The 21,475-nt window shown below is 39.6% G+C and overlaps 1 protein-coding gene across 1 annotated transcript; it reads left to right on the forward strand.

Moving 5' to 3' along the window:
- The first annotated feature begins 1,408 nt into the window (after positions 1-1,408).
- On the forward strand, positions 1,409-18,570 carry si:ch211-159i8.4 (matrix-remodeling-associated protein 5). The gene is made up of 17 exons (XM_061288036.1): positions 1,409-1,704; positions 3,053-3,179; positions 3,382-3,518; positions 7,190-7,319; positions 8,639-8,877; positions 9,141-9,292; positions 9,963-12,896; positions 13,028-13,248; positions 13,456-13,726; positions 13,797-13,940; positions 14,117-14,635; positions 14,728-14,899; positions 14,998-15,258; positions 15,391-15,517; positions 15,691-15,771; positions 15,870-17,016; positions 17,100-18,570. Exons 2-17 carry the CDS (start codon positions 3,090-3,092, stop codon positions 17,651-17,653), a joined length of 7,179 nt encoding a protein of 2,392 aa, XP_061144020.1. The 5' UTR covers positions 1,409-1,704; positions 3,053-3,089; the 3' UTR covers positions 17,654-18,570.
- The last annotated feature ends 2,905 nt before the right edge of the window (positions 18,571-21,475 follow it).

The following is a 21,475-nucleotide window of genomic DNA, read 5'->3' on the forward strand; positions in this document are numbered from 1 at the left end:
GTGCTTGTGTTTTCATGATGTTTGGTATCGGTGAGTGAATAAGAGCGTGCATTATTAAAGTACCGAGTATGTGCTGCAATGCATTTTCAACATCAACTGTAAACATTTTTTTTAATCTAAATATAACTTGATGTCCCTATAAGTGAAAACATCAAATACTGATGATCAGACGAAATTTTAATATTTCTACTCAAAATCGATCTGAGTCACTATTCTGGATCTTTTTACAGTATGAAATTTTTTACCCAGCAAAATTACCCCAGTTATTTTGAAGCAAATCATGGAATGGGGTTTAAAACCTTGCAGAATAGTAAATGGTATCTTTTTTAATACACTGTAGTTAGTTGGAGCAAAGTTTCAATTTTAAGTGAATCAACAGGCTTCCAGATAATGTTTTGAGAGCTTTAACCAGTGTTGGTGTCCAGTGTGGTCTTTCCCCTCCAAAAGTGAAATGGTTGCAGACAAAAGGCCTATTCAGATTTGTTTGGAGCTTGACAAATAAACAGGTCAGCAGCTTACGTAAGTGTTTCCATATGGTGCTAACAAGATCAAACGCTATGATTTGAGCCTGCATTTATTTAATGCCAGCAACCTTGCTATGGAGAGAGCCGTTCCTTTGGATTTTTATGAGATGCAACTAGCCAAACCCAGGTATTCATTATGCAGTAGCGGAGCTACACTGCAAACTACCTAGTGGGATCAAATCCAACAGTTGAAAAAAAGAAATAAACTATCAACCACAATAATAAAAATATTGCTGAATGAATACACTACCTCAAAACAAAGCATTATTATGGTATCATGAAGTCAACATCATTTTTGGGGATTTGTTTGGCAATTGGTTGTCCTCAGGATCTGTCCCACAGCACCAGCTCAGCTATACTCTTCTTTATCACCACGTAGGACCTCTCCAATAGTGGGGGAAGAGAGGAGAAGTGGCAGTAAAATAGGCTCAAATCCAGACGTCATGCTTTGAGGCAGGGCAAGAGAATAGTTGTGACGAGGTTTAACCAAATGCGAGAGTGTAAAACAAATCTTGGGGATTAATGAAAGCCAAAAATGTGATACATGTGATGTTGTGGCTTGTGTGCAATATTGTAAGATTTTGTTAACCTGACTCTCCTCATTAATAAGTTTTGGCCAGGCATCGTTAATCACAAAAATAAACTTTGCATATTGGAAATGATTCTGGGAGCAAGGGAAAATATTTTCATGAGAAACAATGTCTGAGATTCCAACAGTTGGCCAACAACAAGCTGGGAGAGTAAAAAGAAAGAAAAAAAAGAATGGAAAATAATGCCCTAATGTTTCCAGCAGACTGATGTGGAGAGAAGAAGGGGAGTTTTGGGGAGGTGGAGGAAAGGAGCGTAGGTGTAGGAGGGGATGGAGAAGTGCAGCATTCCTGTCTGAACACACCAAATGGGACCAGAAAGGAGGAAAGAAACTAATCTCAAATCCAGATGCTTTGAGGACCAACAGAGGGTCAAACTAATCCAAACACACTCACAGAGCTCCATCCCTTCTTGTGTTCTCTGAGGTTTTTCTCAGACTGCAACAAGTCAGCAGAGCGGACTAACTCATCAACTGGATATTTTATGCTTGCTTGCGTCTTGCGAAACTTTCAAAGACGCAGTCAAAGCTCCAGGACTTTGTTTCGGGTCTCCATTTGAAATAGCCTGCGCTGTCCAGTAGAGGAATTTACAAGTGAGTGTGTATTCAACCTGATTTTATTCATCCATATAATTTAATAATGCAATCATAGAAACCTTTGAATTGTCACTTGTTTTCTATATGAGAAAAAAAAATACTAAATTGGTTCTGAAAAGGATTTAGAAGCACAATTTTGTGTACCCATTTTATAATAATTGGTTTGTGATGGAATATCGGAATATCTGAATTTACATTCTCGTAAAGGTGATTCTTGCTCAGACAGGTTTATGAGGACTTATGAGATCATTTCAACATAAGATGTAATGTAAACTAGCATTGTCATGTTTGAAATCACAGCGTGCCGGCCTCACCTTAAATATTCAGGCAACATAACTTTTTTTGTATAAATATTTGATCAGACCAGGACTTAGACCAGGATTTTGGAGTGTAGGCTTCCCTATTTTTGACTCTCCTGGGATTCCTCATGGTCGCCCTCAGCTCCCTGGAAGCATAAAACTGGTCCACAAATGAGCTCAGCTCAGTCTCTACAGTCAGCTGCACCCTGTGTGGCCCTGTTAACACCTACCAGGAAGTACCAGGCTGAAGTGGGTGCACTGCACAGGAATGTAAATGTGTCAGTATCAATAATCATCAAGATGGGGGTCATTTCTAAAGCATTTCTATATATTCCATTCCTAAAGATTTTACGTAATTCCAGCAGATATCTAAGATTTTGTTTCACCTACAATACGCCTGTGAGCAATAACACTCAGGTGAGAAAGTTAAAATCAAATGGATCCATGTTAATTGTCAATGCTCGACCAGTCATGTTCCTTGTAAACACATGTACGTTGTGTTTACTGTTACAAAGGAGTGAATGTTTTTGAAATCTTGATTTCTGAAAATCTTAGTGTCCGGTCGAATTGCGCAAGAATCTTCTCACCTGTTGTTTTTGTGTATCCTTTTACTTTTTATTTCAACATGGCCATCATATCTGATCACATTTTGTTCTGTCCAAACTGGCAACCTGTATCCTGCACTCTGTTTTTACTGTCTTCTGCGACTTCCGTCCTCTCCCACTGTCTCCAACCTGGTGAAGTCATTAGTGAGGGAGACCATGTAGAAATGTAGCTTTGACCTCGTAAGACAATTCCAGACCACTTTATAGTGGAGACAAGTTGGATTTTTTTATTGCTCTTTAAAGTTACGGTAGTATCAAAATTGTCCTAGAAGTATTTGAGGTGAGGTTGAAGACGGTGAAGTTTCACCTTGTCAAATACGGAGTAAGCAGAAGCAATTTTGTTGTAAATGCTGATATTGAAGACTTTAATAATACATGTTTGGATTGTGTACAGAACTGTTATTAAGGATAATGTTAATCAATTACACATTTTTTTTGCAGATGCATTAATGGCGTGAGCATCCTCAGTGATTCAGTTATGGCGTTGTGGTGGTGCATAAAGATCTTCTGTAGGTTGGCTGCAGTGTGCTTTCTTCCCCTTCTCCTCTCATCACTACTATGCCTCATGGTAAATAGCTTAATTACATAAACTGTTTCAATAAAGTTCAACTTGCTTGATGTTCAATTAAAATTAACAGTCAGGCACCGAGACTGAAGTTTTCATAAATGCATGTCCTTTTACATTGCCAAGCTCATTTGACGCTTGTTCTATGATTTAACTTTTGGTGTATTGATGGACAATGTGAGCTGTCATGTCTCCCCTATTGCAGACCTCCCCTGCACATGCTGAACTCTCCTGTCCTCAGACTTGTAGCTGTCCAAGCGTTAAAGATGTTCACTGTACATTCAGACATCTCACAGCTGTACCCAAAACATTTCCCAAGGACACAGAGAGACTCAACCTGGGGTAAGACTTGGACATTAAAAATTTTCTCTTCTGGGAAATCTAAACAGGGCAACTGAAATACTTTGGAATCTGCAGTGGGTTATATCAAAGAAACTATCATTACATTTATGACATTTATTTAATGAAGATGCCTTTTTTGGGTGTATGTAAAAATTTAAATGGTGTATGTACGTGTCTCAACATGTGAGACCATAAAACATTACAGTTTCTCTATTCTTATTAAAGTTCGTGGCATTTTTAAACCCTCATTATATTTGACATATAATCAGGAAGATAATCAAACCACAACTCACTGTGCATTTAATATGCAAACTTTTGTTTGAAAGCCAGGAGCTAAAGGTTTAGCACCAGCATGTGCTTCCAAACTGACTCTGAAGTGGGGAAAGCGCCTAATCACTTCCATGTGGGTCTTTGCGTAGTGGATGAAGGTTTCAGCACAGTGGTCTCATACAGTAGACAAATAATACTGTTTCAAAGTTTCAGCACAATGGTCTCATACAGTAGATAAATAACCCTGTAATTAGAAGCCGTACAAATATAAAAGACCAAAACCTCTATCAAACACCGTATGTTGACTAAAAACAATTACCATGAAAAACGACAAGGCTAAAAATCCTGTCATGCATCATGTTTTTGTTGGTTTAAACATCTGTTAGTGAGCTGCTCTCTGGTTGATGGAGAGTAGTATCGTTCATAAAATGGCCAGGAGCTAAAAAGAGAGAACAATCTCCCTCTTGGAGATATCAATCCAGGCACACTCATGGTATGTGAGTGATTCAAATGATCAGGATCATTATCCAGCTTCTGCAGATCTTGATGATTATCATTCTGATTAGAGGTGTTGCACCAGGGAGACATAGAAAATATGCACCGGACCCTAGGGACCGGAATCAGTGTCTATGGGGTGTAAATTGTTAGCTTTAGCTTCCAAAAGAAAATTCCTTAGGGTCTTCATAACATGTGGGGACTATAGTGATGAACTGAGGTCCTTGGGTAGAGAATGAAATAACGTATCCCAAGGACCAGTTAATATGGGGGTTATGTAAGTTCCGCCAAATAAAATGAGATTGTAGTTCATGGTGTTAAAAATAATTCACTCAGAAATGCTAATGTTGGGAGAGATTGTGTGTCCCATAATAACTGCTGTCCACTGCATTAACTTTATTTTCTGCATTCACTGAAACATTTCTAAAGTAAACTTGCCTCATGACGATAGACCTTATAAAAATCATAACTAGAATCAGAATCATTAATATGGAAAGTACAATTAGAAAAAGCCTATCTTTGGGTAAAACATGGGCAGGATTTTCCATTCTCAAGTTCTGACATGCCACCACTCACTCTGTGGACAGAACTTGCCGTGACCAACAGTACAGTTACTCTATGGGCCAAGGTGTCTGCAAAAGAAGCATGACATTCCTCTGGAGGAGATTTCAGTTCTGCACAGTTGCATAGGGTCCTCAGCAGTAGCAACAACAGGTGGCAGCAGCTGCTCCGCCATTGGTTGGTACACAATGGGGAATTGCTGTCCATCTAGTGACCCGCTCTCCCTCTCCTTCCATCCCCCCTCCCCTCTCTCTCAACAGCTAGGGTTTAGTAAAATGGAAGGCAGTCAGTAATGGCAACAGTATCAAAATAATGATGGAAAAAACTGATGACGAGAGAATGAGACAAGGTTTATTACCCGATGTAATCGTGAATGTCAAGGAACAGGTGTGCGGAGGCACAATGGAGGCAGGTGAGCACAAGAAAGAGGGGAGGGCAGGACACGCACGTGGGCAAGGCAAGTTCATTTGTAGAGCACGGTTCGTACATAAGTGCTTTACAGCTTTGTAAAATTACAAGAGGGAAAAATCCTTTATCACATCGTTTAATAGCAATGAGTGAAAATAAAACTTCTAAATAAATAAATAAAAGTCCTATCTGCAAGAGATAACTCCTTGAGGTTTTCAGAAGCCGAGATGGTTCTGATCTGATCTGACAGGGAGAATAAACTGGCTCATGTTCACCTGCCAACAGTGACACATACTATATGTGTGTCATATGTAAAGTTGTGGTAGCTGTAAACTGCATATTAATTGGCCTAAAATTGTACAGACTGAACAACAGAGGACTCAGGATAGATCCCTGGGCAACGACACAAGTTATGGCCAATTGGTCTGACTTGGTTACAGTTCGACATTTATACCAATCATATTATTTTTAGACAGGAGAAAGTCAGTAAGTTGTTGCTATACAACTTTGCCTTAAGTATGGCAGGTTTAAGATGATATTTGAGTACTATGGCATAGAAAACTGCTCTTCTCTTTTAAGGCCTTTGAAATGTTTCATTCTCAAGAGGCATATTGATGAGTTTTACAAGCAAACTGCTCAGCACACACTAGAAATGTGGTACATAACTCATCGAGGCAGAACGTCGTTTGATTCACACTGCAAATGACTCAAACTGTACTTTTACTGAAGGAGTCATGTAAGGAGATAACACTTGCAACAAATATAAAGAGATATGGAGAGGCCCTAAGTTTCTCATGCTAGCAAAGCTGAGGTTCCCTCAGGTTCATTTACCAGTGAATGACTCTCATGTTAAGTAAGTATTTCATGGTAATTGTATGTCATTAATTTGTGCTGTGTGCGTGTTTACGTGGTGCAGAGTACAATTCTACAGGAATCATGAGAGCACATCAGCAGACCAGACATTTGGAGGGAGACCAGACCTTCAGGGAACTGACATAATGGAGTTTTCAAAACACCAGACCACCCACTTATCCATAGTTCAAACGCACAGCTTTGGTATACATTCATACGAGGCATATTCTGTGGGTTGTATTTACATTGTTGGACGGTTTTGTTTACTTTTATTATAGTTGCACTTTGTTATAGAAATACATCAATAAATAAATTCAGCTTTTAATATTTATCCTCCCACTTAATAATGTTGAGGCTCTTATAGAGAGCAGCCGTAATAATAACAACATAGGACCAAATACGTTATTTTCAGTGTGTCAGGAATTAACTGTGAATTTGGCCCAGAAACTACATGGGTTATCCTATTTACTTTACTCTTTCGGTACTTTTTGTCATTAATAATGTTGGTAAAAGTGTCAAACCTCCGTTTGCTTGCAGCATATCTTTGTGAGAGCAACAGAGATACAGTATTTACCTGCAAGAAAAGGGAATTGTAGACGTGTCCGGGAGGCAGTATTGCTGTCTCCATTGAACGGGAGGGAGCAAGCCATCTCCTGTTTCTCGTTTAAAAATTGGCAATTACATAGTAGTAAACTTACTGGACAGTATCATTTCTTCTCAGTACACTCAAAGTTCTTCTTCTTTGATTTGGGGGTGTTGTTCTGTGTTGTATTCAGCATGACTCTTGGAAAGATATACTTATTTTAATGTGCTGAAAGTTGGAGAATACACAGGTTTTTCAATAGCTCTTTGTATTTGAATTGTTGGTATGATTATGAGTCAAAGATTTATTCACACGTACTCCTGCTGCTTTACAGCATATTACCGTCATTAACATGAGGCACAACAGGCCAACATAGAAATGGTTTTCACTATTTGTAGTGGCGAATATCTATGGTGGTAAAGTGGATGGCCATATGCGGCCCACACTCGGAGTGCCCCTTCTATCCTACCAACAGGTAAACATTTTGCTCTCTTGCTTACAGATATAATAGCTTGACTGAGGTGGAGGCATCAGACTTCAGGACTCTATGGCAACTAGAAATGCTCTTGATGCATGGTAACGACATAAGCGTAGTCCACTCAGGAGCATTTTACAGCTTGCGGTCACTACAGGTGCTGTATATATGAGTGTGTTACACCATTACTCTTGTTATCAGAAACCACCCATTGTACCGTATTTTCCGCACTATAAGGCGCACCGGATTATAAGGCGCACCTTCAATGAATGGCCCATTTTAAAACTTTGTTCATATATAAGGCGCACCGGATTATAAGGCACATAGAATAAATAACCCAACCTTGCTCAAACGTTAATGCAATCACAATATAGTAACACTCGAAAGAGTGAAAACAATAACAATATAATAATAATAATAATAATAATAAATTATATTTATAACGCACTTTACATTTGGGGTAATCTCAAAGTGCTACATGGCAGATAAAAAACAAGAAAACAAAACAAGGACAAGTTTAGAACAACTGGACGACAACCAAGATATGAGAGAAATTACGGAAATGCTAGGGTAAAGAGGTGAGTTTTAAGTCCAGTTTTGAAAGAGTCAGTGGATTGGGGTGCTCTTAGGTGGTCGGGGAGGGAGTTCCATAGTGTAGGGGCTGTATGGCAGAAGGCCCGGTCGCCCATGGTGCGCAGCTTGGTTTTAGGAACGTGGAGAAGGTGTGAATTGGATGAGCGGAGGCTTCGGGTGGCAGGTTTTGGGGCAAGGAGTTCTTTGAGATATGGGGGAGCATGTCCAAGGATACAATGGTGAGTGAGGAGGGCGATCTTATAATCAATTCGGAATTTGATGGGGAGCCAGTGCAGAGAACGGAGGATGGGTGTGATGTGATTGCTTTTCCGCACCCCCATCAGGATCCTAGCAGCGCTGTTTTGAATGTACTGAAGCCTATGGAGGCTCTTGCTAGGGATCCCGATGAGGAGTGCGTTACAATAGTCTATCCTTGAGGAGACAAAGGCGTGGACAAGTTATATATCAGCAACTCAACGTTGCTCAAACGTTAATATCACACAACACACAAAATAAACACGTAAAGCTTACTTTAATAAGTTAGTCCTCATCCACGAATCCATATTGGTCCCATATATAAGGCGCAATGTCGGCTTTTGAGAAAATTGGAGGTTTTTAGGTGCGCCTTATAGTGCGGAAAATACGGTAATTGATAATAACGTCAAGGAGTAATATATATATATGTATAGGTACACCTAGATCTCGATTTTACTCGCTTCGACACACATGCAAACGCACGCACGCACACACACACGCATGCACGCACACACACACGCACACACACAGACACACACACAAGCAAAGTTTATCCAGAGATTAAATTGAAATAAGACTGTCTGAACATTTTGTGAACTTTGTTTAATGGAGTACTTTTTGAGTAACATGAATTTTGTATTTTTTCAGATATTGAAACTGAGTTATAACAAGCTAACAATAGTGAAACCTGGACTGTTTGAGGGTCTAGTGGGTCTGGTTCGCCTGCATCTGGACCACAACCTCATCAGCTTTATCGAGCCATATTCTTTTACGGGTTTGACTTCACTCAAACTACTACAACTGGAAGGGAATCTTCTCAAAGAGATCCATCCTCATACTTTCATTACAGTGTCACTTCTAGGAAACTTTTGGACCTCTGGCCTCAAGTAAGTAAACAAAAACAGACAATACCTGCGCTTGGTGTGTTTTTGTTTTTGAAGGTACAATATCAAAATGTCTCTTTATTGGTATTAAGTAATCCCTATAGTTCATGTCAAGCAATTACAAAATGTATTTTGTTAGCGTCACTATGGTTTTTTTACACACAAATATTTGAAACAAGGAAACTTGTGCCAAACACAGTTTCCGGCCACTTTGCATTTCCATGGCCTTTAAAGTTCTTGCCTGTTTTCATTTATTTTTGTCTCAGGCATTTACACCTTTCAGATAATATGTTGGAACAGCTCCCTGCGACTGTACTGTACACATCGCCTAGACTGGAAATTCTCTCTCTTCATGGTAACCCCTGGACCTGTGATTGTCAACTTCACTGGTTGATACAGTGGAGCGCAACACACAAAGGTATCGTATAAAAAGATATTCACAACCCTCATTGGACTCGCATTGGACTGAAATAGCTCAGCCTGCAAGTTTTTGTATTTCAACACAAAACATTATAGGTGACTATGAAGTTATTTTGATGAACTTGTTTACGCTTACATACATGAATCACAAATCGACTGAATTAAACTGACCCAAACTTGAGTAAATATTCAATTGCCCACTGATTTTTAACTATATTACTGAATATGAAGCAGAAATATGTCAGCAACCACTAACAACAAAAAATAATTTAAAAACAAACAAAAAGAATTTGTTTTTCACACATGATTGAGTAGATTAAAATATTAGTTGCACTACATTTTAGGGGGAAAATGCCACTATTAGTCTGGAGTTCTGTTTACCAAAAGTACTAAATTCACAAAACCAAAGCTTGATAAAGGTTGCAAGAGCAACAATGCAAAAATATTGGAACCCAAGAATCTTGAAAGTACAACCTGCATAAGTTGTTTCATCCCTCACCTTTGTTTTGAAACTAATTTAATTATTACTCATAATTGTTGTTGGATTAATTGTGGATGGATGGATGGATGGACGGACGGACGGACGGACAGACCTATTTTCCTCCATTACATTTAACAATAATAGATACTTTAAAAAGTTAATTGATCTCACCTCTTCTTGTTTCCAGGTGTCATAAAGTGTAAAAAGGACCGTGAGACAAGCACAACAGAGGTTTGTCTTCAGTGTTTCTCTCCCCAATCCCTGAACGGCACCATGTTGCTTGGATTAAGTGAAGATCAGCTTGCCTGTGAAAGACCAGCTCTTCGCTCTTCTCTCAAACTGTGGGACAACCCTGTGTGGGCTGAATCTGACACAGAGCCTGACCTCCCATATACCCGAGACTTTGAAAAGCCCTTAGGCCACCTAAGTTTCGTTCTCTCAGATATTCATGGAAATAATGCTCATGTGGACTGTGATATGCGCCACCCAGGAGACAGTTCTCATATAAACTGGACAGTGAATCCACGATCAGTTCAAGACCTTACTGTCAATGTATCATTAGCAACCATCCTGGAGTGTGAGATTGATCGGGAAAAATTGCAAAATCTTTGGCAACTGGTTGCGTATTACTATGAAAGTCCTGCTATCTTGGAACGAGGGCAAGAAAGAGCGAACACTAGCAGAAAAACATATCAATATGCTCAAGTTGCAAATGAAAATTCTCCTTATTTCACAGACTTAAAAGGATATTTGGTGGCAGAACCAGCATGGCTGCTTCAACACAGTGTCACATTAAAGCTTAATAGACAACAAACAACAACCAAGAAACTGGTTATGGATTTTACAACCATAATCACCCAAAATATCAGCAGCCAGAGAGGGCAGCAGGATGCCACTGACCTTTCTTCCTCTTGGGCAATGATTCACCGTGGTACTGCATGGCGGGTCAATTCTGTTCTTGAAGGGTCAAAGGTTAATTTAAAATGTAGTGTTGTCACTCCAGGACAGGAGGTAAAAGTGGACTGGATGCTTCCAGATTTGTCCATTGTGGAAGGTGTGTCTGAAAAACTCAAAATTGATGAGAAAGGGGATCTTCTGATCATGAATACATCACAATCTGACTCTGGTCTCTATCACTGTATGATCAGAACAAAAGCAGGGGTGGATTTGGTGTCTTTGAGGCTTACTGTTAAAGAACGATCACCAAGCCCTACCACTTTCAATGGACAGAAAATTACTGTTGGAAAGGGAGGTTCGATCTCGCTCCCATGTGAGGTGACATCAGCACAGCCCAGTCAAACTGTGTGGTACATGCCCACAAACAAAGTACTTCTTCCCACACAAAAGACAAGAAAAGCAGCAGTCATGGAAAATGGTACTTTGGTGGTGAGGAAGTTGATGGAAGAAGATTCAGGGGAATACAGTTGTTTGGCCTCAAATCTCTATGGAGTTGACATGCTGTCACACGTGGTGGAAGTGACAGGGGAAAAGGTCTCTGAAAACTCTGAAGTACAGACAGAAACAGAGCAGCTAATCTTAAACGCTGAAACAGAAGAGGGTTCGGCGGGAGATTACCAAGAAATTACTCGCCCTTTTGCGACACAGGTTTCTACGGTCGGAACCCAGCGAAGGAATCCTGGTTTGTTTCCAAACAAAGGCCCAAAGAAAGATTTTAAACGAAAACCCACTATTGTTGCGAAGACATTGGATCCAAATTACTGGGCACAAGTTTTGGCTCAAGCCAATGCTAAATTACCCATTGCACAGGCCTCAGAATTGGCGCTACCATATTCTACCACTGTGATTGCCCCAGCCAGTTTTCCCAACCCTGCAGCAACTGTTTCTTCCTACACAACTGCGAACAATGAACCAATTACAACTATTTCTGCGTATGCAGCAAAAGAAACACAACCCAGAACTTCACAGACTCCATTTGACAGAAGTACAGTGACGTCCCTTAACCATGTAAGTAGAATTACAAAAAAAACCAATGGAGAAACTTCAGTCATCAGAACGCAAGTTGAAAAAGTAGAAAACCGGCAACATGGATTAGGTAACAGGAAATATGTTCCTGGTCACTCAAACCGAAGAAGACCACCTTTTAGACGAAGAAAACCACCTATGAGAAGAATTCGTCCTGACGCCAAATCATTTTTTCATTCATCTACTATGCTCAAATCTACTTTTATCCCACCAACGGCCACAATTATTACTACCACCACCTCTAGTTGGACAATACCCGAAGAAACTATTGTCAACAGTTACAATCAGACAGAGAAAGTTAGCGGTAATGAGCACGGTAGAAGCACGCACAAAAGAAAAGAATCCAACTCTGAAAGTCATCTTACAGTTCTGGATCATTCAGCTTCTCAATTATTAAAAGACATAGAAGCCAAATTAGAGAATTTGTCAGAAACACATGTTTTACCTCATCCAAAAACAACTATTCCTCCAAAGATAGAAGCCATTTCTCTTCACAATGAAAGGACTGATGTGAAAATAGAGCAAGTGAATGCAAATCAAAATATATCAGCAGGGAGGGATGTGGAAGTTATGAGAGGAAAAAGTGAGATGGAGAGAGGGTTAAAACCAATTAGAGAACAAGAAACCCAAACAATAAACACAGAGCTTCAGATGGTGAGGGAATCATCTAAGAACGAGTTGGTCACAAAGAGTTACGATACATGGCATAACATACTTTCAACATCCCAGACACCAAAGCCAACCATTCAACCATCCATGGAACAAAATACACAAACCCATGTCTCTTCAATCAAAGAGACCTTCAAAACGTTTCACTTCAACAGAGAAAATACCAAAGATGACAACATTCATACGGACACTGAAGAGGTGGATAAAGCAGGAGCAAAGCCTGAAAAGCCTTATATTCCCACCGCTCCAATTCACCCCTGGTTACACTGGCACAACCAAAGAAAAGAGCAACCAAACTCTGCTCAGGTGCCACAAATACATCAAGACAGAAATCCAGAAAAGCTGGGAGATATCAGTCGGCCACCACTGCCTCCCCGCATTCCACCAACTTCCTACTGGCCTTCAAACCATCACTACCCTATCTATCCTCGTTGGCAGAGGCCAGAGTCTTTTCCACCTCCCAAGCAAGGTAGGTAAACATGTTTGTGATTGACCATACAGTAAATGTTTTAATGTAAGTCATGCCAATTTAACTGGATCATACATATCGTACTGGATTGGTGGTACGTGTCTAGGCCACAGGTTTTCTCTCTCTTCCAGATGCTGTGCCCACACGTGAAACCAGGCTTTTCCCACGTGGAAGGGCTCAAAGCCCAGTTAGCACCAACAATCCAGATATCACAGCTAAAACAGTGGAACCCACAAGCAACATTATCAAGCCAACAATGATTAATTCTTCCCAACAAAAAAATCCTTTTGATGTCAGGACGCAAGTCAGAGATCAACTGTTACTATCAAAGCTGAGAAACAGATACAGACAGGTAGGCTACAAGTGTGGTGGTTAGCGGGTGTAAAAATGATTGCTTAGTCCCATGCATAAAATAATTAGCATGCATATTACATCACGTCTCATCATCATTCTCACTATTGCGGCAACAACAAATACAATGGTACTTTGGCACAGTGATCACAATGAAGCATAAATCCCAGGGTTTTACTAATTGTTCTGTCCATGTACATTTTTTCAGGCATATATTGATCGTCTTTCTCAGCTAGGAAAATTAGTGACACTCAAACCGCTCATAAACCACAACAATCCTCAGAACCCCATTCAACCCAGTGCCATACCCCTCACCAGACCTTTCCACCTCAGACCAGTTCCGACACGCTCCTCTGCCCAACTAAGTACAAACCTAGCCAAATCAACAGCATCTTCCGCCTCTGGTTTTAATCTGACCCCACACTCTCCCCATCCTACCACCTCAGGATTACAACATGGGGATCAGTGGCATGTTCGAGGTATGCATCTAAATTTTCTTCATTATATTGAACAATGTATCAAGTATTTTAATTGAAGTGATGCTGTTAGGAGCTGGTGCTGGTGGGGCCAAATCCCGTATCACTACAGTGAACAAAGCCAGTGTGTCAGTCCTGGCAGAGGGTGATGCTGTCCTACATTGTAAAGCAACAGGGAATCCCGAGCCAAGCATCACATGGACAAAAGTATCCACAGGTAGAATTAGGAAATGATAAAGAAATGAGTACAGCAGCATAATTTGAAGTAATTTGCAATCTCCTAAATTTGAGAATGTTGACATTTTATGCAACTTTAAATTAATGTGAACAATGGGCTCTTCTCCATGTGGTCCACTCGTTGATTTCCTTCCTTTATTTGTTTTCTCTCCGCAGGTGCCACCATTCCAGCCAACACCAAGCATGGTTCTCGGTTTGAAGTCTTCCAAGATGGAACTTTTGTAATTAAAACAGTCCAGCTACAGGATAGAGGCCAGTATCTCTGCACTGCCCAGAATAAGTTTGGATCAGATCGCATGGTTATTACCTTAGCAGTTCAAACTGAGGCCCCCAAGATCCAACCTCCCAGGTCGACAGAGATACCAAATTATTTAGGAAAAACTGTGACACTTGACTGCCTTGCTTCTGGAAAACCCCCAGCTCAAATTTCCTGGATTCTACCGGATGGAACTTTTGTTCGAGAAATTGGGACCATTCATACTCCTATCTCTCATATGTCTCTACTTGAGAATGGGACACTGCAAATACGGTCAACCAATTTCTCCAGTAAAGGAGACTATAAATGCATTGCAAGTAATGCAGCTGGTGCGGATACAATTACTTATCATCTTCATGTTGCAGCTTTGCCTCCAAGCATCAGTGAAGCTGCAAGTGACACTGTGATCATTCCGACAGGTATTGCATGCAAAACAAATGTCCTATCACTTGTAGCTTGGTGAGTAGAAAATATTCTATATACAATTTATCATCTAATTATATCTGCCTAGGGAGGAATGTATATGTTCATTGCTCCACGAAGGGAGAACCTTTGCCCACTTTGAAGTGGACACTGCCATCAGGGATCCATGTCAAACCATCACAGTTTTTGGGACATAAGCTCTTTGTCTTTCCTAATGGGACACTATATTTCAAGAATGTCTCACCATCTGATGCAGGGAGGTATGGGATGGATGTATTTCTTAGTAGACATACTGTACAAATTATGTCAAGACATTTATATATTCATCATGTTATTGTCCGTTTTGCCCTCCAACCAGGTACGAGTGTTTGGCCACAAACACGGTGGGCATTGCAAAAAGAACCGTCCGTCTTGAAGTGCGGGCAGATTCCTCCTCACATATCCGTTATCCTCCTCTTCCTTTCCCTGCTACTCATCATCATGCAGTGCCATCTCGCCAGCACTCGGTTTCTGCTATGTATGGTTCTGCTGTCTACTTACACTGTCCAGAATCAATTGGCTCCCCAAGGGGGACCTTCTGGCAGCTGCCCTCTAAAACTATCATGGAGCATCACTACAGGTTAAAAAAATACCTAGTGGGAAACCTGATGAATCAATACGAGAGCGTTAAAATCATAACATTTTTAAATGCTATTAGACTTGAGTAAATTTTGTAATCTTTAGATAATTTCTTCTTTCCATCTGCCTCCAGTCCAGAGAGACCTATTAAAGCTTTCCGGAATGGGACTCTGAGGATACTTCAGCTAACAGAGCTGGATGGTGGAAATTATCTGTGCTTCTTTCAGCGACCGAATGGAGAGGACATGGAGGTCTTTCGGGTATGATTAGGACAGAGATTATATCTACTAAAACTGTGTCGTGTATTTGTTGGTAATTACCTGTATTTTTCCTATATCCACTCAACAATCAAACATGTATCAGCGGCAGTAGACAATGTGAAGAAAAAAATTAGATCTCATCACTCTTTCATTCATTACATATGTATGTATAGGTGGATGTCTTGATGACCCCGCCTAGAATTGAGCATGTGAGAACAACGCAACCGAGAGTAAACTTTGGAGAAAAAGTCCAGGTACTATCTAGATGGAACAGGTTGTCGTACTGTGGTTGAGGAGCATCAAGGGAAAATAACGAATGAATATTCAAATATGTGTGTTGTGTCTCTCTTAGGTTGATTGTGTTGCAACTGGCCTCCCAGATCCAGAAGTCTCCTGGAGTCTACCTGATGGAACGCTTATCAACAATGCCCTTCAGTCTGATGACAGTGGCGATAACAACCATCGCTATGTTATTTTTGGCAATGGAACATTACTTCTTCAGCAGATGGACAAAAAAGATGAGGGTGACTACACTTGCTTTGCCAAGAATAAACTAGGTAAAGATGAGAGAAAAGTTAGTGTCAAGGTTGGCCCGAATCCCCCAAGAATTAGTTTCAAATTTCAATCTCTGGTCACAGTGAAGTATGGAGCAGTAGCTCAACTAAGTTGTCAAGCTACTGGTGAACCTACACCACAAATCATTTGGATCTCACCGCAGAATGATGCGATTCCAATGTCATCAAACAAATTTGAGGTCATGCAAAATGGCATGTTAATAGTTAAAAAAGTAACACTAGCTGATGAAGGGAAATATGCCTGTGTGGCACGAAATTTTGCCGGTGACGACATAAAAAATGTGATTCTTGAGGTTGAATCCAGGGAACCTTTTATCAATGGCAACGAAGGCAAGAGTGCCAAAAAGGTGGTAGGCATTTCTTATCAAACTGTATTATTAGATTGCAAGGTTGAAGGGAAACCTGAGCCAAGGGTTTGGTGGGTTACTCCTTACGGCCAATCACTACAACTTTCCTATCTCAGTGGTCGCTTTCAAGTACATCAAAATGGTAGTTTGGAAGTGAGAGGAGTGAGAAAAACAGATGAAGGACAATACATGTGTCTGGCCAAAAACCATCTCGGTGAAGCATCCCTATCAGTTGAATTGGACGTGGCATCAATAGCCGAGAAACCAAGTTTTGCTGTTCCTAATATTGAACTCCTATCAATTAAACATAATGGTGGAGAATTGCAACTGCAGTGCACTGCCCGTGGAAAACCAAGCCCAGAGTATGTATGGTTGCTACCTAATGGGACGATACTTATGCCTGGTGTTAGACTACAACGCTTTGCCCATCATCATAATAATGGGACTTTGTGGATCTCGCAACTGGCTGCAAGTGATAAGGGAGTTTACAGGTGCTTAGCAAAGAATGTGGCTGGTCAAGCAGAGAAGCGTTATGCACTGGAAGCAGGAAGGAAGCCAGTGATCAGAGGGTCAACAGGTAGGTACAGCATATTTTTCACTTTTTATTCATTATCTTTGGGTCAGATGTTCTTGTAGTGCTGTTGTATTTTCATTTTACAGGAAGAATAAAAATCACCTATGGCCAAACTCTCAACTTACATTGTACTGTTGATGGCTGGCCGCAGGCTTCGATCACATGGACCCTGCCCAATGGCTTCACTTTGGATAAACCTCAGTCTATTGGTCGAGTTACATTTCTTGCCAATGGGACCCTCCAAATGAGACAGATTGCAACTTTCGACAAAGGGACATACATCTGCAAAGCCTCCAACGCTTTTGGCACATCAGCGTTATCGTACCCTATCACAGTAATGGTTCATCCACCACGGATCACTAGTATGCTGTCCTCCATTACCAGAGTGAACAGAGGATCACCTGTTAAGTTAAATTGTATTGCTACAGGTGTACCCAAGCCAGAAATCTCCTGGACTTTACCTGGCCGTACTACGCTGGTTCCACATAACCGCTACATAGTTCAAGGAGGGATCCACATGACAGAGGAGGGTAGCTTGGTCATACAGAATCCAGTGCTCATGAACTCTGGTATTTACAAATGCAATGCCAAAAATGCTCTTGGAACAGATTTTAAATCTACATACCTACAAGTGATCTGAGGGACATGTTGACACATTTCCTATTCCGGAAACATGGGGTTAAGAAATGCTCTTAATAGTCAAAGCTGGATAAGGATTTGTCCATAAGTTACTGTCCTATACTATACATATAAAGATGGCCTAGAGACAAGCCACTGTAACGAGGCAGCTTCATTCTTGATATTTTTTTCCTCAAGTCATTATGGCTTTGTACACCTACAAATGCATCTTGATTCACAAGGCAACTTCTCAGTTTTGGTTACATGTTCTAGATTTGCATCTGTTTTTTTTTTCCAACAAAATTCATTTTAAGTGAAAGCTGTATTGTAAGAATGGACACGCCTTGTAAGAACAGGGACCCGTTTGATGTAACAGAAGTGGGGAAAATTCTGAGCTCTTTTGTAAATGAAGAAAATAAAAAACTTATATATAGTGGCATAAAAAGTATTTGCCCACATTTAAATTTTTTAATACGTTGTGGGATAGTTTTGCTGCTTTCATAAAGTGTCATGATCTGTTTTGATTTAGAATTTAGTTTTCATTGAATCCTTTTGGGTCGGTGTCTCTGTCACCTAGTCTGTGATCCCATGTGTAACCCGACTAGCTCCTCCAACCTTTTGTGTCTTGTCCAGATGCTCCTTGTGGTCTTGTCAGCTTGTATTGAGTTCCTCATTTCCTTTCAGTCCTTGTGGGTTCATTGCTGTGCTGTGTTTTACTACTTTGAGTTTTGTTTTCATCACTACTTTGCTCGTGTTTATTTTAAATAAATGTTGTTTGATCTACCTTGCTCTTTCTGCTTCCCTGCATTTGGGTCCTCGTAATCATGCACCCCTGATATAAACTGTCTATGTTTAATTTGAATATCATTGTCAGATGTTTGCCTTTGCTTGGTGATTTTAAACATTAATGTGGAAAAACTATTAAAAAAAAGTTGAGAAGAGGGCAAATTTTTTACATCCCTAAAGCACTCACACAAACACACACACACACACAAACCCTTTAAATCATCAATATTCTCCTCAAAGACAGTGGCAGCACAAAGTTACAGTAGTAGCTTTGCATGTGTGTTTAAATTATCTATCTATATTTTAATGAAGAATAACCGAATAACCCTTTTACAAAGCAGAACTCTGAATGAAAGTGCAAAACTTAAGAGGAGCATCATATTTGTGTTTATTTCTCCATTGGTAGTTAGCAAGCTACTTCCTGGTTTACGGACTGTGCGATCATGAATCTGGAGCATGAGCCATTCCCTTAAGGCATAGGTGTCAAACTCAAGGCCCTGGGCCAGGTACGGCCTGCCAAATCATTTTATGTGGCCCGCAAAGACAAATTGCGCATCGACTTTATGTGTCAATACTAAATTAAAAACTGAGTTCACTTTTAAAATTTTTTAGATATTACTATCATTTTTTATTACCATTTATTACCCTCTGAGTGTGGGGGGGGGGGGGGATACCAGGCGGATGCGTGTGACCCCAGGGAACATATTTATTAGGATACAATGTTATGCTGGGGCGTACTTATTACATTTTTAGAGACAAATGATACTATTTTTAGTCACTGAGGAGAATTGGGGGGTGGGGGGGGACATGAAATGTTTTGTTCTTCCTGGGGAGGCATAACAGGAAATAATTGAGAAGCACTGCCTTCTGTCTTTCTGTCGCATACTACCTTAAATGGTAAAAATAAATCCCTACGCATTATTCATGTACTGGGTTCATACATTGTGCATACTCAATTAAAAAAAAAATCTTTCATTTTTTTCAATTTTGTGCTTTTTCTTACTGACTTGTTATGTATTTGCTTGTAGATGATAAATGTCTGTTACTCATCAGCAATACAGTCGTACGCATGTCTTATCTTTTCCTTTAGCACCACTTAGAGGTTAATGTTTGTAGTTCAACCAAAATAATTTCTTCTTGTTTACTGACCACATAGTCCACATATTTGATTAAATAATTGTATTACCACACTGACTTTGTGTTTATTAGTATCTAGAAGTGTAATTATATATAATTCCTATGAAAGTATTTGTATATATAAGTATAAGAAAGTATATATATATATATATATATATAATATATATATACCAACTAAGTGTTTCAATAAATAAGAGCAAAATAAATCAAAGTGATGTGTTGTGCCCAATGTGTGTTCAATTTAACTGTTAGTTTTGACCAGAATGTGAATGTCTCCCACTGTCTCATTTTCAGACAAATAAGTCTTTGACCAAGGAAGAAGGGAGCTTTGTCAGACAAAAATGTTAGGCCTGTTCTTCACAGCTTGTGTGTGTGTGCATGTGTGTGCGCGCGTGTGTGTGTGTGCGTGTGTGTTACTGGGAGATTATGTTTGTCGCTTTGAGAAAGAACGAGTCTGTGCAAAAGAGACTGTGTCTGTCTGAGGGATTGTTCACAAATCGTGTGTGTGTGTATATATAATAAAGACAGCGCCATCTCAACAAAAAAGGAGGCACAGTATTTGGTAGTGTGTTTTTGCTATTAAATCCAAGTGTCTGTCAGAATGGAGGCAAAGCGGCTTAAATGTCTGCCAACATTTTTTTAGGCCTACATTTTTGTAAATGCTGAGTGACAGATTTTCTGTCTTATATTGATACAGCATTTGCTTTCAAATTGTAGTCTACATCCTTGTCCTTTTTTTTAATATGTGATGTATGCATAACATGGAAGATATAATCAGATATACGTACGATAAATGTCTAGAGGTCATCATTAAATCAGTAATCTAATACTGAGAACCTGGAATTCAATTGATATAGGCAATTATTTTTCACATTGATACCTGTCTAAAAGGAGCCTAAATGACATAAAAGTAAGGTTCAATGAATTTGTACCTCCTCCAGTTTTTGGTAGCACTTTGAGGCACAGACTGGTTAGTGTGTATCACCAATGGCTCAGTTTATCTCAAAGAGAAGCAAACAATTTTAATATAACCTTTGACCAGACAGCTCCTGTGCAGTTTTGATAATCTGTATAGGGAGTGTTACTGAATTAGAAAGCGCTTTGTCTTAATCAGGTCTGGAATGTGACGAAATAGCACTCTTAAGCATTAAGGCTTAAGGTTGCTTCATGGAATGTGATGATATAGGCAGCTAACGGATCACATGAGAATAGTGTGAAAACTGTTTTTGCACATTCACAATCTTTTATGTCTACTTGGCCAGAGAGTCAAAATTATATCATCAATAATATAATTGCATAGTGCCTATTGCTTGATTTGATAATTCACAAAAGGAAAACACATAGGGCACTACACTCACTGGACAATATATTAAGAGCTACACAATTAAATAGTTTATCCAATTATGCGCAGTTAGTTTGAATTTTTTTGGTAGTTTTCTGTATAATGTGTTTTATCTAACATTTGGTTAGCTGCATGAAGAAGTAGAAGAGCGCTGCGATAAAGTGTAGTTCTGCACCACACAGAAACATCAATATTTCAAATTTGGTTTGTTTGTGTGATTATTATCTTTGTAAATGATGTAAAAGCCCACAAGTAGCAGCTCCTGCAGGCTGCATGATCTCGTCTGATAGTGCAGATGTTCCTAATAATGGGATCAATAAACACATGAGTTCATTATTATTATTATTATTATTATTATTATTATTATTATTATTATTATTATTATTATTATTATTATTATTATTATTATTATTATTATTATTATTATTATTATTATTATTGTTATATTGTAAAATGCTGTATTCCGCTCATGTTTTATTCCATAAGATCTTATTTATGAGCTCGTGTGTTTTTAAATGTTTCCCAGCTGACAGAGAATCTCCAGAGAAGTCTCCTCCTTCTTTGCTCCGTTCTCTTCCG

The sequence above is a fragment of the Syngnathus typhle genome, linkage group LG1 (assembly GCF_033458585.1).
Source record: "Syngnathus typhle isolate RoL2023-S1 ecotype Sweden linkage group LG1, RoL_Styp_1.0, whole genome shotgun sequence".
NCBI lineage: Eukaryota > Metazoa > Chordata > Actinopteri > Syngnathiformes > Syngnathidae > Syngnathus > Syngnathus typhle.

Coding starts and splice junctions, on each gene's coding strand:
- si:ch211-159i8.4 (XM_061288036.1), top strand. CDS start 3,090: ATGGCGTTGTGGTGGTGCATAAAGATCTTCTGTAGGTTGGCTGCAGTG. Junction 7,320..8,638: donor ACAGCTTGCGGTCACTACAG/GTGCTGTATATA, acceptor GTATTTTTTCAG/ATATTGAAACTGAGTTATAA. Junction 13,249..13,455: donor TGAGAAACAGATACAGACAG/GTAGGCTACAAG, acceptor ACATTTTTTCAG/GCATATATTGATCGTCTTTC.